The 17,137-nt window shown below is 44.8% G+C and overlaps 1 protein-coding gene across 1 annotated transcript in view; it reads right to left on the bottom strand.

Annotated features, from left to right (window-relative positions):
* Window positions 1–3,137, bottom strand: part of ANKDD1A (ankyrin repeat and death domain containing 1A) — a gene marked incomplete at both ends in the record, with an annotated part of 35,309 nt that extends 32,172 nt beyond the window's left edge. Inside the window, 1 exon segment of the mRNA XM_082850930.1 lies at window positions 3,104–3,137. Within this exon segment, the coding sequence (XP_082707056.1) occupies window positions 3,104–3,137 (34 nt within the window).
* Window positions 3,138–17,137: the final 14,000 nt, after the last annotated feature.

Genomic DNA, 17,137 nt, shown 5'->3' with positions numbered 1-17,137 from the left:
TGTTCTTGAGGAAGGGAATGCAATTCATTCCCACTGGAGTCGATAACCACCTTTCCCATGGCTCCATCAGTGAAGAAGGCAGCCAGGATTTACCGAGCCACCCACTGCGTCAGGCCCGGGCGAGGCCAGAGGCGCGTGTTCACCCGGCTTCTTTGTCTTCGTCCCTCCACCTTTTCTCTCCTCATCCCCTAATCCTAACCAGCTTCTGCCTCCTGGTTGTGGGGCCCTCTCTGATTGCCTTCTCTGTGGTCTCTGCACTCCTCTCATCCTTGTCGCTGCACCTTCATCTCAGTCTCAGACTAGAAGGAACCTCCAAGCCCCGCTTCCAGCCCCTTGCCATGGCCAGCGGTGGGCTCAGAGGGTCGGTGGCCAGGCCAGGGGGACTCAGGCCTGACGACGTGGTCCAGGGCTCATCTCACCAGAACCCCATGCTGCCGTCATCCTGACTGCTCTTGGCTCATAAGGATGTCCGGTCTCTTTGGCTGGACCTCAAGCTCCTTGGGGGCTCTGGCCACACCTGACACTTGACAGCCCACTCACACTTCACAGTGGGCCCAAAGCTGAGCACATGGAGGAATCCACAAAACTCTGCTTCCATGAGTGACACTGAAAATCCCCAAGCTGACAGATGCCTGTCCCCACTTCAGAAACGCTTAGATACACAAGCACAAGGGACAAATATTGGGCTGGCCAAAAAGTTCGTTTGGGTTTTCCCGTAACATCTTACAGAAAAACTCGAATGAACTCTTTGGCCAACCCAATATTGGCTGGCCCTTTGCACAATCAGTACAGGGCATGTAATTTGAGGTTTTATTGCTGCTGAGCCTACATCCTGCACATTTGGTCCACTGCAAATGTCCAGACCCAGCCCCTCTGTGTATCCAGGGACAGGTCGCCAGTGTCTTGGCAGGGAAGGCTGGGATGCGTTAAAGTGACAGAGAAGCCTGCCATCAATTTGTTTTTTCCAGATAAATTCCACGTGGCTTTCCAAATACAGGAGAGGGTTTGGGGCTTTCTGAGGCCTCACAGATGCAACCTATGGACCTCAGAGCTGCTGCCCTGTGGCTGAGCCATTTCCTGGCTGTGTGACTTAGGTTACTTAATTTTTCTGTGCCTCAGTTTCCTCATCTGCAAAATGGGGACATGAGCTGCCCTGCAGGGTTATTGTAATGATTGGATGTAAGTATGTGAAAAGCTCCTAGCATGGTATCTGGCAAATAGTACCATCGTCATCATCACTATTATTCCTCCAAAACAAAGGGTCAGAGAATAAATTCTGGCGGCCAAAGACCTGGGGGGTGGTGGGGCTTCCTTTGTTCAGGGCTCTCTGAGCCAGTGAAGCCCCAACCAAGGAAACACCCTCCCTACCCACCTCCCTGCCCTGCTTTTCTCCACACCACCCCTCACCACTGGCCTATGCTATATTTACATATTTATTAGCTTTACTGTCTGCTTCCCCCATTATAATATAAGCCCATGAAGGGAGAGATTTTTGTCTGACTTGTTAACTACTATATCCCTAAATTCAGGCCCTGGCATATATTTGCTGAATGAATAAGTGACACACAAGTCATTAAGTCTCTTCAGGGCTTTTGAACTATATAAGATGTGGCCCCAGTTCAGACTCATTTGTTCCCTGGAAAACCAAACCACAAGCTCAGGTAAATGGCAGGAAAGAGGTGTATGGGGACAGGGGGAGCTTCATGTCAATACTTCAGGGGAAAGGGGGAAACATCTCCTTCCAAGTGTGGTCCCCATTGATGGTGCCACCCTTCCTCACCCCTAAAAGGGTCTGCCTTTCCCATAGGGGAGGAGAGGGTCCTTCTGGAAGAATCCCTCTCAGATCTCAAACACCTCCGGGAAGCAACTGTGTCCTGAGCATTCCTTTCCTTAAACTCTTGGACGAAAACCACTATGATCCAGGTTCAGCAAAAGATCTGGCAGTTCAGGCGTAAGCTTAGGGAAGCTGGGGTTTAGTTCCCACACTGCCACTTTCTAACAGCAGGAAACATCCCCCTTGGGGGCCTCAGTTCCACTGTAGAATCAGGGGAGGGTGAAAAAGTGATCTGTAGAGATTCCTACCAGCTCTGACTCCCTTTCTCTTGACGGAAGCCTGGGAGAGTGGCCTTGTTTGTGCTGGCAAACAGCCAAGAGCCTGAAGGAGAGCATGGAGGCCCTGGAGAGCGCCAGTGAAATCAACTTCAGTCTCATCTCTTCCATGCATCTCAATCCATGCAACCTCTTTCTGGCCACAACAGACACACACTGCACTCTGGCCTCTGAGCCTGTGCCTATGCTGGGTCCTCTGCGCAGAATTCCCTCCCGCGCACCCCAATGATCCATTGCTGCACGTTCTTTAAGGGCCTGCTCAAGTGATGTCTGCCCCAAGCAGAACCCTGTACCTGTTTGAAAGGCTTAGCACCTGATAGAACCCCCACTCCCATCTGCATCCCAGTGAGGAAAATGGCACAGTCCTTCTCTCCCTTTACCAGGCAGTGCAGCCAAAGGTCCCCGAAGCTGGCTGATGTCCACAGGGATGCCACTGCCTGGCCCAGAGGCCCTAGCAGCCAGGCACACTCCTGGAGGGGGCTCTGAGGTGCCCTGATCCCCCCTGCAGCACACCATACCTCCTCCACTCCCCATCCAGCCCCGGCATTCTAAGGGAGCTGGGACCCTCAGCATTTCTACCACTTTAAGGCTGTGTGACCTTGGGCAACTTGTTTAACCACTTTGTGCCTCAGCTTTCTCTTCTGCAAAATGGAGATAACAGTAGGTCCTACCCAGAAGGCTACCGTGGAGATCAAAGAAAGTGCTGGCACACAAAGTAAGCACCCAATAAAGGATCGTATTCCCATCTTCTTTCGAGCTAATGTCTCCTCCACCCAAGCTCCCCGCTCCAGGGCGGGGAGCACTCCCAGTCCCGGGTGAGCAGCCAATGTCCCCTCCGCCGGGTGCGAGTTCCTCTCGGGGCCACAAAGAAGCCCAAGACGCAGGTGGCCACGCGGACCGCGCAGATCTCAGGCTCGGTCGCCCCCGCTGGGTTGCGGCGCATCCTCTCGGGCCTCTACCCGCCCCTGTCCCGGCCCCCACCCCGCGGACTCACGGCCCTGGGTCTCCCACGCCAGCTCCTCCTCCATGCCGCAGCTCCGGAGGTCCTCTGTGTTCTGCCTGGTCGCGAGCGGCCCGTCCGCCCGACTGGGCCCAGGAGCTGAGGGAGGAGGAGCTGAGCTGGGGGTGAGGACGAGGCTCCCGGGAGCGTCGGAGTGCAGGCGGCAGCCACTCCTCCAGAGCCCTCGCCCCTCCTTGGCTCTTGGGTATGATGCGGGCGCAGCTGCTCCGACCTCCCGACCGCCTCCCATCCCGGGCCAGACTGTGGGTCTCTCTACGGGCTCCCTCGACCAGCCCACGGCCCAGCGGTTCGGAGCCACTTGGGGCTCCGCAGGTCCCCCTGGGAATGTCTCCTCTGCGAGCTGTCCCAGCCTCCCGGTCCCAGATGCACGACCTCCCGCAGGCCCCTTGCTCGCGACTCAGGAGCCTGGTCTGGCGCCCCCAGGAGCTGAAAGTCAGACCCCAAGCACTTGGGTGGGCATTTAAGGAACAGTAACCTCAGCAAGCCTGCAGGCATATGAAGAGATGGTCGGATTTGTTCATGATCAGAAAAATACAAATTAAAATGACAGTGAGATACCACTTACACCGATTAGACTGGCAAAAATTAGAAAAACTGGATAATGCCAAATGGTGGTGGGGAATGAGGGGTGTCATGGCCAGGTGCACTGCTGGTGGGGGTAGCCTGGGACAGCCATTTCGGCAAAGAGTCTTGGCAGTGATGAAGGAAACTAAACACAGCGAACTCTGACCCTAAAAGCCAGTTCCTTCTCTTACAGGCTCATCAGGGGAAATGTAAGAGGATTCTGTTGCTGGGTTGTTTTGTGGTTACTGGGAGCTGGAAACAACCTAAGTGTCCACACTGGGGGAGTAGATGGATAGGTAAAATGTGGTACTACTATGCAACTACAGATGCAAGGACCACGTGTATTTACAGCAACATGGACTGAAACACCAAGTGCTGAGCAGAAAGAGTAAAACAACCAAATGAGACCTAACACACAATACCAATAAAAATGCTTGCACACAGAACAACACAGATTTGCAAAGGTACATACAGTACAAACAAAACGATACACATTAAACATATCAGAATGGGTTGTACTTCAGACCCTGGGGGATGTCCATGTCTTCTCTTCTTTGCCTTTTAGGCATTTACAGCCTCTTTAGATTTGGGGATAGTGGGGTCCCACGCATCTCTATCCCAAGGCAAGAAGTCATTGCTATTTCTTGTGGGATAGAGGAGGACAAATATCTTTCAGTCATTAGTGTAGATCAGAAAGGCTTCCTGGAGGAGGAAGTACTTGGAATGGCCTTTGAAAAATAACATAATGATAATAGCTAAAAGTTAATGAGCCCCATGGTTAAGACTTTGTGTGGATTATCTCATTTTGTCCCCCAAACCACCCTATGAAATGGACATTATCACCACCAGATTATGGGGAAGGAACTGAAGCACAGAGAGGGTAAATAACTCTTCCTACCCCCCACAGTAAGTGGTGAAGCCAGGGTTCTAACCCAGCTGGTCTGATTTAAGAGCCACAGCATGAACATCTGGTAGGTGGAAAGGACATTGATGGAGCCAAACCTGCAGACAGCTGGTGGTTGGTCACTCTCCAAGCCCTGGCCTCCCTGATGGACGCAGAGGTGCCAGGGAGCAGTTGGCTGGCACAGCTGCCCAGCTGCCATCCTTGATGTCCATGGTCTTGAACCAGCAGAATGAAGTGACTGCTGCTTTATCATCTTCCTCCTGCAGCCACTGCTGTCTGGAGATAGTCTGTGTCTCCACACCTTCCCTGGGGCACCTGGAGGTGAGACCCAAGTGACCATGAGTCAGCATTAGAGAAACCCTTGGGAAGTGGGTGACTGACAGAAGCCTGGCTGTCCCCACCAGACCAGCCACCCTGACCCAGGCTAGGCCACACCCATCCAGTGCTTCTAAACCCAGAAGTTTCTATGGCTTCCTCTAGGAGGCCTCCCCAGCCTTCAATGATCCCACATTCTGGCCAGGGATTTTTAAATTCATTATCCCACTTAATCCTCACAGCAATTCTACAAAACAGACATTGTCACCCCTATTTAATGGATGAGGAAACTGAGGCTCAGAAGGGTCCAATAACTTTTCAAGGTCACAGCAACAAATAGTGGTAGAGGCTGGATTCAAACTCACTGCACCACACTGCCATTTCGGTCTGGACCAAACTGGCCCATTATCCAACCCCTTTTCATCCTTCAAGTTCAACTCCACAGCACCCACCCCTGGCCTCCAGCCTCCCAGGAAGGCTCCTTTGTAGATGCCATAACTAGCTGGTGATCTAGGTCAGTCCCTTCCCCTCTGTGGGCCTCGGTCTCCTAAAACCACTGGGTTGGAGGTGGGGCCTGTGAGCCATCCAGCCCTGATGGTCCATGGTTGGACAAGGCACAGTGATCTTTCCTAAGATAACTCAAGTGGGTTGAGGGCCTCTAGCACTGGTGACAGGTTTCTCCACAAGATGGCCCTCCTGTTTTTTCTCTGTTCTTACCTTGTATCTTAAGAAATTAGAGAGGGTTTCTTTGTTTTACAAAATAGAACTGTGACTTGTGTTTCACAATCTACCTAGTTGATTTCATGCTTCTTTGTTATTTGGGTGACATTCTGTTAGAAAGACAGAATCCCAGGCCCCACCCCAGACTGACTGAATCAGAACCTGCATTTCCACAAGACCTCTGGTGATTCCTGCGTACATCAAAATATGAGAAGCACTGCTCTAAGCTGTCAACGCTACTTCATTCCAATCCATCGTTTTCAGGCTTTTATGCCTATTTTCCCAAGCAGGTCTAATTAATCTCTTTGAGCTGTCGTCATTCCTTGAGCAACAGCTGTGTACCAGCCACTGTATCAGTTCTTTATCAGCATTATTTCCTGTACTCTTCCCAACCTCCCTATGATGCCTTTTCTTCCAGAGAGAGGTCACAATTTGTAATTTTGGAACACACAAATAACACTGGGTCCACCTATTCCCACTCAGAGCCCAATGCCCTTTCATTTCATACTCAAAAGAATCACTAGCATGGTTCCAAAGTCTTGAAAAATAATGCAGGGGACTTCCCTGTTGATCCAGTGGGTAACACTCTGTGCTCCCAATGCAGGGGTCTCGGATTCGATCCCTGGCCAGAGAACTAGATCCCGCATGCATGCTCTAACTAAGAGTCCACATGCTGCAACTAAAGATCCCACATGCCACAACGAAGATCCCGTGTGCCGCAACTAAGACCTGGCACAGCCAAAATAAATAAATAAATATTTTTTAAAGAAAGAAAAAGAAAAAGAATACAAGTGATATTGTCTTTCTCAACAGTTTATTTAACATAGGCTCACTGCAGAAATTATAATAATTTCACAAGCTATTAGCATACAGGATAATACCTCTTAAAAAGCCAATAAAGAGGGAGCCATTTTCAAGAATGCAGCATTGAGAGAGAAGTGCATTGTTGAGACCATTTGGATGGTCTACATGAACCCAGTTCAGGCCTCTATATAAATTCTTAAGAATCTCGTGGGTGGGTGCAGAGATCTACCGGTTCTGCAGGCACCAAGAGAAGCCTGAGGATGTCAGCTCCAAGCCCCAGCAAGATATAACAGACTTCACTTTGGATTAGTTCACCCACTCCTGCTTCATTAAAGAGGATTTTGAAAAGAAAACCCCAATCAAGTCCCCTTTCCAGCCCCACTTTGTTCCAGAATTGAACAGAAACAGTTTCCTGTTCCAGCCGTGTGGCTAAAAGGGTCTTGGTGCTCTAGCCAGGTGTCAGACCTGTGCCTCTGAGGTGGGAGAGCCGACTTCAGGACATTGGTCCACCAGAGACCTCCCAGCTCCACATAATATTAAACAGCAAAAGCTCTCCCAGAGATCTCCATCTCAACGCTAAGACCCAGCTCCACTCAACGACCCAAGCTACAGTGCTGGACACCCTATGCCAAACAACTAGCAAGACAGGAACACAACTCCACCCATTACCAGAGAGGCCACCTAAAATCATAATAAGGTCACAGACACCCCAAAACACACCACCAGACATGGTCCTGCCCACCAGAAAGACAAGATCCAGCCTCATCCTCCAGAACACACGCACCAGTCCCCTCCACCAGGAAGCCTACACAACCCACTGAACCAACTTTAGCCACTGGGGACAGACACTAAAAACAACGGGAACTATGAACTTGCAGCCTGCGAAAAGGAGACCCCAAACACAGGAAGTTAAGCAAAATGAGAAGACAGAGAAACACACAGCACATGAAGGAGCAAAGTAAAAACCCACCAGACCAAACAAATGAAGAGGAAATAGGCAGTGTACCTGAAAAAGAATTCAGAGTAATGGTAGTAAAGATGATCCAAAATCTTAGAAATAGAATGGAGAAAATCAAGAAACGTTTAACAAGGACCTAGAAGAATTAAACAGCAAACAATGATGAACAACACAATACATGAAATTAAAAATTCTAGAAGGAATCAATAGCAGAATAACTGAGGCAGAAGAATGGATAAGTGACCTGGAAGATAAAACAGTGGAAATAACTACTGCAGAGTAGAATAAAGGAAAAAGAATGAAAAGAATTGAGAACTGTCTCAGAGACCTCTGGGACAACATTAAACACACCAACATTCGAACTATACAGGTCCCAGAAGAAGAAGAGAGAAAGAAAGGGACTGAGAAAATATTTAAAGAGATTATAGTTGAGAATTTCCCCACTATGGGAAAGGAAATAGTCAATCAAGTCCAGGAAGCATAGAGAGTCCCATACAGGATAAATCCAAGGAGAAACACTCAGAGACACATATTAATCAAACTATCAAAAATTAAATACAAAGAAAAAATATTAAAAGCAGCAAGGGAGGGCTTCCCTGGTGGCGCAGTGGTTGGGGGTCCACCTGCTGATGCAGGGGACGCGGGTTAGTGCCCCGGTCCAGGAAGATCCCACATGTGGTGGAGCGGCTGGGCCAGTGAGCTGTGGCTGCTGGGCCTGCGCATCCAGAGCCTGTTCTCTGCAACGGGAGAGGCCACAACAGTGAGAGGCCCGCGTACCACAACAACAACAACAAAAAAGCAGCAAGGGAAAAACAACAAATAACCCATAAGGTTAACAGCTGATCTTTGAGCAGAAACTCTGCAAGCCAAAAGGGAGTGGCAGGACACATTTAAAGTGATGAAAGGGAAAAACCTACAACTAAGATTACTCTACCCAGCAAGGGTCTCATTCAGATTCAATGGAGGAATTAAAACCTTTACAGAGAAGCAAAAGCTAGGAGAATTCAGCACCATCAAACCAGCTTTACAACAAATGCTAAAGGAACTTCTCTAGGCAGGAAACACAAGAGAAGGAAAAGACCTACAATAACAAACCCAAAACAATTAAGAAAATGGTAATAGGAACATACATATCAATAACTACCTTAAATGTAAATGGATTAAATGCTCCAACCAAAAGACACAGACTGGCTGAATGGATACAAAAACAAGACCCGTATACATGCTGTGTACAAGAAACCCACTTCAGACCTAGGAACACACACAGACTGAAAATGAGGGGATAGAAAAAGATATTCCATGCAAATGGAAATCAAAAGAAAGCTGGAGTAGTAATTCTCATATCAGACAAAATAGACTTTAAAATAAAGACTATTACAAGAGACAAAGGAGGACACTATATAATGATCAAGGGATCAATCCAAGAAGAAGATATAACAATTATAAATATTTATGCACCTAACATAGGAGCACCACAATACATAAGGCAAATGCTAACAGCCATAAAAGGGGAAATCGACAGTAACATAATCACAGTAGGGGACTTTAACACCCCACTTTCACCAATGGACAGATCATACAGAATGAAAATAAATAAGGAAACACAAGCTTTAAATGATACTTTAAACAAGATGGACTTACCTGGTATTTATAGGACATGCCATCCAAAAACAACAGAATACACTTTCTTCTCAAGTGCTCATGGAACATTCTTCAGGATAGATCATATCCTGGGTCACAAATCAAGCCTCAGTAAATTTAAGAAAACTGAAATCATATCCAGTATCTTTTCTGACCACAATGCCATGAGATTGGATATCAATTATAGGAAAAAATTTTTAAAAATACAAATACATGGAGGCAAAACAATACACTACTTAATAACCAAGAGATCACTGAAGAAATCAAAGAGGAAATCAAAAATTACCTAGAAACAAATGACAATGAAAACACGATGACCCAAAACCTGTGGGATGCAACAAAAGGAGTTCTAAGAGGGAAGTTTATAGCAATACAATCCTACCTCAAGAAACAAGAAACATTTCAAATAAAAATCCTAACCTTATACCTAAAGCAGTTAGAGAAAGAAGAACAAAAAACCCCGAAAGTTAGCGGATGGAAGGAAATCATTAAGATCAGATCAGAAATAAATGAAAAAGAAATGAAGGAAACAAAAGCAAAGATCAATAAAACTAAATTCTGGTTCTTTGAGAATATAAAAAAAATTGATAAGCCATCAGCCAGACTCATCAAGAAAAAAAGGGAGAAGACTCAAATCAATAGAATTAGAAATGAAAAAGGAGAAGTAACAACTGACACTGCAGAAATACAAAGGATCATGAGAGATTACTACAAGCAACTATATGCCAATAAAATGGACAACATGGAAGAAATGGACACATCCTTAGAAAAACACAACATTCCGAGACTAAACAGGAAGACTAGAAAATATAAACAGACTAATCACAAGCACTGAAATTGAGACTGTGATTAAAAATCTTCCAACAAACAAAAGCCCAGGACCCGATGGCTTCACAGGTGAATTCTATCAAACATTTAGAGAAGAGCTAACATCTATCCTTCTCAAACTCTTCCAAAATACAGCAGAGGGAGGAACACTCCCAAACTCATTCTATGAGGCCACCATCACCCTGATACCAAAACCAGACAAAGATGTCACAAAGAAAGAAAACTACAGGCCAATATCACTGATGAACATAGATGCAAAAATCCTCAACAAAATACTAGCAAACAGAATCCAACAGCACATTAAAAGGATCATACACCATGATCAAGTGGGGTTTAGGATTTATCCCAGGGATGCAAGGATTCTTCAGTATACGCAAATCAATCAATGTGATACACCATATTAACAAATTGAAGGAGAAAAACCATATGATCATCTCAATAGATGAAGAAAAAGCTTTCGACAAAATTCAACACACATTTATGATAAAAACCCTCCAGAAAGTAGGCATAGAGGGAACTTACCTCAACATAATAAACACCATATATGACAAACCCACAGCCAACATTGTTCTCAATGGTGAAAAACTGAAACCATTTCCTCTAAGATCAGGAACGAGACAAGGTTGCCCACTCTCACCACTATTATTCAACATAGTTTTGAAAGTTTTAGCCACAACAATCAGAGAAGAAAAAGAAATAAAAGGAATCCAAATCGGAAAAGAAGAAGTAAAGATGTCACTGTTTGCAGATGACATGATACTATACATAGAGAATCCTAAAGATGCTACCAGAAAACTACTAGAGCTAATCAATGAATTTGGTAAAGTTGCAGGACACAAAATTAATGCACGGAAATCTCTTGCATTCCTATACACTAATGATGAAAAATCTGAAAGAGAAATTAAGGAAACACTCCCATTTACCACTGCAACAAAAAGAATAAAATACCTAGGAATAAACCTACCTAAGGAGACAAAAGACCTGTATGCAGAAAACTATAAGACACCAATGAAAGAAATTAAAGATGATACAAACACATGGAGAGATATACCATGTTCTTGGATTGGAAGAATCAACATTGTGAAAATGACTACACTACCCAAAGCAATCTACAAATTGCTAATCCCTAAGTTGATAGGGATTCAGTGCAATCCCTATCAAATTACCAATGGTAGTTTCTACAGAACTAGAACAGAAAATCTTAAGATTTGTATGGAGACACAAAAGACCCCGAAATCCTGAGAAAGAAAAACAGAGCTGGAGGAATCAGGCTCCCTGACTTCAGACTATACTACAAAGCTACAGTAATCAAGACAGTATGGTACTGGCACAAAAACAGAAATATAGATCAATGGAACAGGATAGAAAGCCCAGAGATAAACCCCTGCACATATGGTCACCTTATCTTTGATAAAGGAGGCAAGAGTATACAATGGAGAAAAGACAGCCTCTTCAATAAGTGGTGCAGGAAACTGGACAGCTACATGTAAAAGAATGAAATTAGAACACTCCCTAACACCATACACAAATATAAACTCAAAATGGATTAAAGACCTAAATGTAAGGCCAGACACTATCAAACTCTTAGAGGAAAACATAGGCAGAACACTCTATGACATAAATCACAGCAAGATCCTTTTTGACCCACCTCCTAGAGTAATGGAGATAAAAACAAAAATAAACAAATGGGACCTATTGAAACTTAAAACTTTTGCACAGCAAAGGAAACCATAAACAAGGCAAAAAGACACCCCTCAGAATGGGAGAAAATACTTGCAAATGAAGCAACTGACAAAGGATTAATCTCCAAAATTTACAAGCAGCTCATGCAGCTCAATATCAAAAAAACAAACAACCCAATCCAAAAATGGGCAGAAAAACTAAATAGACATTTCTCCAAAGAAGATATACAACAGATAGCCAACACACATATGAAAGAGTGCTCAACTTCACTAATCATTAGAGAAATGCAAATCAAAACTACAATGAGGTACCATTTCACACCTATCAGAATGGCCATCATCAAAAATTCTACAAACAATAAATGCTGGAGAGGATGTGGAGATAAGGGAACCCTCTTGCACTGCTGGTGGGAATGTAAATTGATACAGCCACTATGGAGAACAGTTATGGAGGTTCCTTAAACAACTAAAAATAGAACTACCATACAACCCAGCAATCCCACTACTGGGCATATACCCTGAGAAAACCATAATTCAAAAAGAGTCATGTACCACAGTGTTTATTGCAGCTCTATTTACAACAGCCAGGACATGGAAGTAACCTAAGTGTCCACTGACAGATGAATGGATAAAGAAGATGTGGCACATATATACAATGGACTATTACTCAGCTGTAAAAAGAAATGAAATTGAGTTATTTGTAGTGAGGTGGATGGACCTAGAGTCTGTCATACAGAGTGAAGTAAGTCCAAAAGAGAAAAACAAATACTGTACGCTAACACATATATATGGAATCTAAAAAAAAAAAAGGTTCTGAAGAACCTAGGGCCAGGACAGGAATAAAGACGCAGACCTACTAGAGAATGGACTTGAGGACCCAGGGAGGGGGAAGGGTAAGCTGGGACAAAGTGAGAGAGTAGCAAATGTAAAACTACCAAATGTGAAACAGATAGCTAATGGGAAGCAGCCGCATAGCACAGGGAGATCAGCTCAGTGTCTTGCGACCACCTAGAGGGGTGGGATAAGGAGGGTGGGAGGGAGACTCAAGAGGGAGAAGATATGGGGATATATGTATATGTATATTTATAGCTGATTCACTTTGTTATACAGCAGAAAGTAACACACCATTGTAAAGCAATTATACTCCAATAAAGATGTTTTATTAAAAAAAAAAGCCGGGCTTCCCTGGTGGCGCAGTGGTTGAGAGTCCGCCTGCCAATGCAGGGGGGCACGGCTCGTGACCCGGTCGGGGAATATCCCACATGCCGTGGAACGTCTGGGCCCGTGAGCCATGGCCGCTGAGCCTGCACGTCCGGAGGCTGTGCTCCGCAACAAATGATAGATTAATTACACTATTGTTCCAGGCAGGGGCAGATGTAGAGCTCAAAGCCCAAATTCAATTGAGGTGTACCCTTTCTACCAGTTTTGGTTTCTCAGGAGAGACATCTTTGCCAACAGACAGCTACATTCAGCTATCAACGCAAAAATAAAAGTCCCTTGTTGCTAGAGCATGTTGCTAGGCAACGATGGCACCTGTATTATCTGGCAGGCAGGTGTCCTTCTAGGCTGCAAGGTTTGTCACCACCGCTGATAAAGGAGTAGTCTTTACCAGGGCAGGAGCTAATGCCCCAAGATCTTCGGAGAGCTAGATCAGCAAAAGGTAGCTTTGCCAGACCGAAACTCTCATATATCCCCCGCAAAACTCTCGGTATTTATAGTTTAAATGCCCCTTGCCATAGTGGCTTCTCCACACATTCTTACTGATAAGCCCCCATTGGGGCCCCTCAGCAGCTGAGCTACTAAGTGCTTATCAACAGCAACAGATGAGATGAAGACATCCTGACACAGCCTACTTCACTCATATCAAAACAACTTTACTTCTAAAAACAACTCTTTTTTTTCTTGTCTTTGACACAAACAAGATTAAAATTGTTGTTAAAACGGCTTTGCGTAAGTAAGATTAAAGTAAGTAAGATTAAAACGCCTGTGCGTAAGTCATAAACAAGTGGGTTTGAAATCATATCAAACCAATACACAAGTGACAAGGATTTCAGGGAAATTCAGACACTGAAAAATGTCCTAAAAACCGTATTTCAATATCTCTTTCCCCAAAGGTCCACTCATCCCAGTAGGGCCCCTACTTCTTCCAAATCTCCTCTGCCGCTCTTCTCCTTAACCAGACTGTTTGTAACATCCAAATGTTCTCTGCGCAGCCTTGCTTTTCATATAGAACAGTTTTGTCTGCTCTGAGCCTGCGCGTCTGGAGCCTGTGCTCCGCAACAAGAGAGGCCACGATAGTGAGAGGCCCGAGCACCGCGCACCTCTTCCTCCCACTGGGATCTCCTCCACTGCCCCAACAGCCCTGTGGGGTGCCCCCAAGCAGCCAGTCTCCTCCTTCAGAGGCTGTGAAGACTCCTAGCTTAATACTTTTGAATATGTCATGTGAATGTCTGTTTACTGGCTTGTTAGCTACCTCCCCTACTTCCCTTTAAGCACTTTTGTTCACCATTAAATCACAGGGACGGACAGCGGAGGGCAAGTCTCAACTGTACAGGACTCTCTAAGTTGATGGGAGCCCTGAACGAGAAGGTCTGAAGATCCAGGTGCCCCAGGCAACACTTGGGAGGAGTCCAGAAATGCCTGGATTTTATTCCTAGCTCTGACCTTGCTGGGTCTGGGGGCTGCTCCAGGTGGTAGCCTGTGACCATAAGACTTCTTCCAAGCCCAAAGGACTGTTCAGAAGGGCCCCTGGGAGCGCAAGGTCTGGGCTGTGAGGACTCCTGCTGGGGCAAAAGGATCAAGACAAAGCAACTATTTCTTTTCTCCTAATGTTTTGTTTAGAAAAATTTAAACCTACACAAAAATTGAAAGAATAGTACCACATATTAATATTTTGCCATATTTATCTTATCTAAGAGATATGAGTCTTGTAAATGCTACGGAAATTTTTAAATATACTCAAAGATAGAGAGAATAATATAATGAACCCCACATACCTATCTATCATCCAGTTTCAACAATTAACAATCCATGACGAACTTTCTCCTCCTCCTAAATTATTTTTAAGCAGATTCATAAATACCATTTTATCCATAAATGTGAGTATCTCTATAAGTAAAGCCTCATTAAGGGACCTCTATAAGTAAAGCCTCATTTTAAAACATAATAAAAATACCATTTTCACACCTAAAAATTAACAGTAATTCCTTAATAACATCAACTATTCAGTCGGTGTTCAACTTTCTCCAATTACTATAGTTTATTCGAATCAGAATTCCAACAAGCTCCATACACTGAAATTGGCTGATTTGTCTCTTAGTCTACAAGTTCCACTCCACTCCCTTTCTCTCCCTCCCTCTCCCGCCCTCTCTTTCTCTCTCCTTCCCACCCTCCCTCCCTCCCTCTCACAATTTATTTGTTGATTCACTGTACTGGGTCGTATAACCTGTAGAGATTCCCACAGTCTGTTTTGCTGATGACTTCCCTAGGATGTCATTTAACACGTTCCTCTGTCGCCTGTGTCTCCTATAAACTGGTAGATTGATCAAAGCTTTATAAGTGGAGTTTTGGAGAGGCTCCTTTCTATCAGAAAATACACAACGTCTTGTCCCTCTTTGTGTGATGTTAGCGGCCGTTGATGATTTCCTAAATCCATTTTTTAAACCACTCTGATATTGTGATTCATAATAAGAAATATACATTTGGTCTTTGTCCCTGTTCCTGGAGCAGAGCTCCTAAAACCCTAGGAATCTCCCACGTGTGGAGAGCAAGAAAGGTGTCTTTTGTTATGCTAGTGAGGTGATTTGGGAAGCCTCTAGGTGACCTAAGATTGGGGTCTGGTTGCCTGGGGAACCAATTGAGATTAGACAGTGGGAACTTTCAGTCCTCTTCCCTCCCCAGCCTCTGAGGAGGGGAGAGGGGCTGGAGTTTGAATCAGTCAACAGTAGTCAATTATTTCATCAATCATTCCTATGTAATGAAGCCTCCATAAAAACCCAAAAGGAGGGCGTTCGGAGAGCTTCCAGGTTGGTGAACACGTGGAGATTCCAGGAGAGCAACGACCCGGAATGGATGGGGAAGCTCCACACCCTCTTCCCATACTTGCCCTGTGCATCTCTTCCCTCTGGCTGTTCCTGGGTTATATCCTTTTATAATACATTGGTAAACATAGGGATGATAACTGCTACTGGGTTGGTCTTATTTCTGGGACCTTTCAGTGGATAGGGCTAGGAAATGTTTGTTCATTTGTTTTTCTTCTGATAAAATGCATCATGAGTTCATACTCATGACTATCAACTCAAGTTCAAGACAACAGGGTTTTACCTAACATCATCAAAATTACATCTGTGTTTTCCTTCTCCCATGTTGGAAATCCTGCATTCACTTTACCCTATAATCTACTCACAGCAGTCTCGGAATAACAATTTCAACATAATAACCAATAACATGATTCCTGAAAACTGTTTTTAAAGTTTGTCTGGTCATTTGGGTATATCCCACTAGGGGCATACAGTTGGCCGTCATATCTGCAAGACCTGCATCCAAGGATTCAATCCACCCCAGATCGAAAATATTTGGGAAAAAATTCCAGAAAGTTTCAAGAAAAAAACACTTGAATTTGCTGCATACTGGCAACTATCTACATAGCATTACACTGTATTAGGTATTACAAGTAATCTAGAGATGATTTAAAGTATGTGGGAGGATGTGGGTAGGCTATATGCAAATACTATTGAAACCGTGCAACTCATATTGGGACTTGAACCCACGTACCTGGACTCGAACCCTGCCAAAACCCAGATTGGGACTGGAACCCACGGTCTTTTAATTGAGATCACACATCTGGTTTCAGGACTTAATGAAGCTCAGCTTCTTGATGTCTCCTCGAAGAAAGAATTCAGTGAGAGACAAAGGGATAGATAAGAAGTAGATTTATTTAGAGAGAAACACACTCCACAGACAGCGTGGGCCATCTCAGAAGGCAAGAGGCCCTGAAATATGGCGTGGTTAGTTTTTATGGACTGGGTAATGTCATAGGCTAATGAGTGGGAGGATTATTACAACTATTTTGAGGAAGGGGCGGGGATTTCCAGAAATTGGACCACTGCCCACTTTTTGGCCTTTTATGGTCAGCCTCAGAACTGTCATGGCACTGGTGGGTATGTTATTTAGATGCTAACATATTACAAGGAGCATGTAATGAGGCTCAAGGTCCACTGGAAGTTGAATCTTCTGCCATCTTGGACCTAATCGGTTCTAACAAGTTTTTGTCATGTCCTATGGCTGTGTCATTCTTTTAAAAGTTGTGCCCTGTCCCCTTCCCTCCTGTTTCACTATGCCACTCTATAAGGAACTTGAGCATCTGCAGATTTTGGTATCAGGGGTCCTGGAACCAATCTTTCCAGGATACTGAGGGATAACTGTATAGTCACACTACTGTTTTAAAGCCACTTGGAACAGTTCCTCTCTATGTGATTATGCTACTAACTCAACAGGCATAGGTTTGTTTCATTTTGCTTTTTAGATTTTTTTTCCTTCCAGTTTTATTGAGCTATAATTGTGCTATAATTGACATACAGCACTGTGTAGCT

Source organism: Leucopleurus acutus (assembly GCF_964270905.1).
Source record: "Leucopleurus acutus genome assembly, chromosome: 1".
Classification (NCBI taxonomy): Eukaryota; Metazoa; Chordata; class Mammalia; order Artiodactyla; family Delphinidae; genus Leucopleurus; species Leucopleurus acutus.
This window is presented reverse-complemented; position numbering and strand designations above follow the sequence as displayed.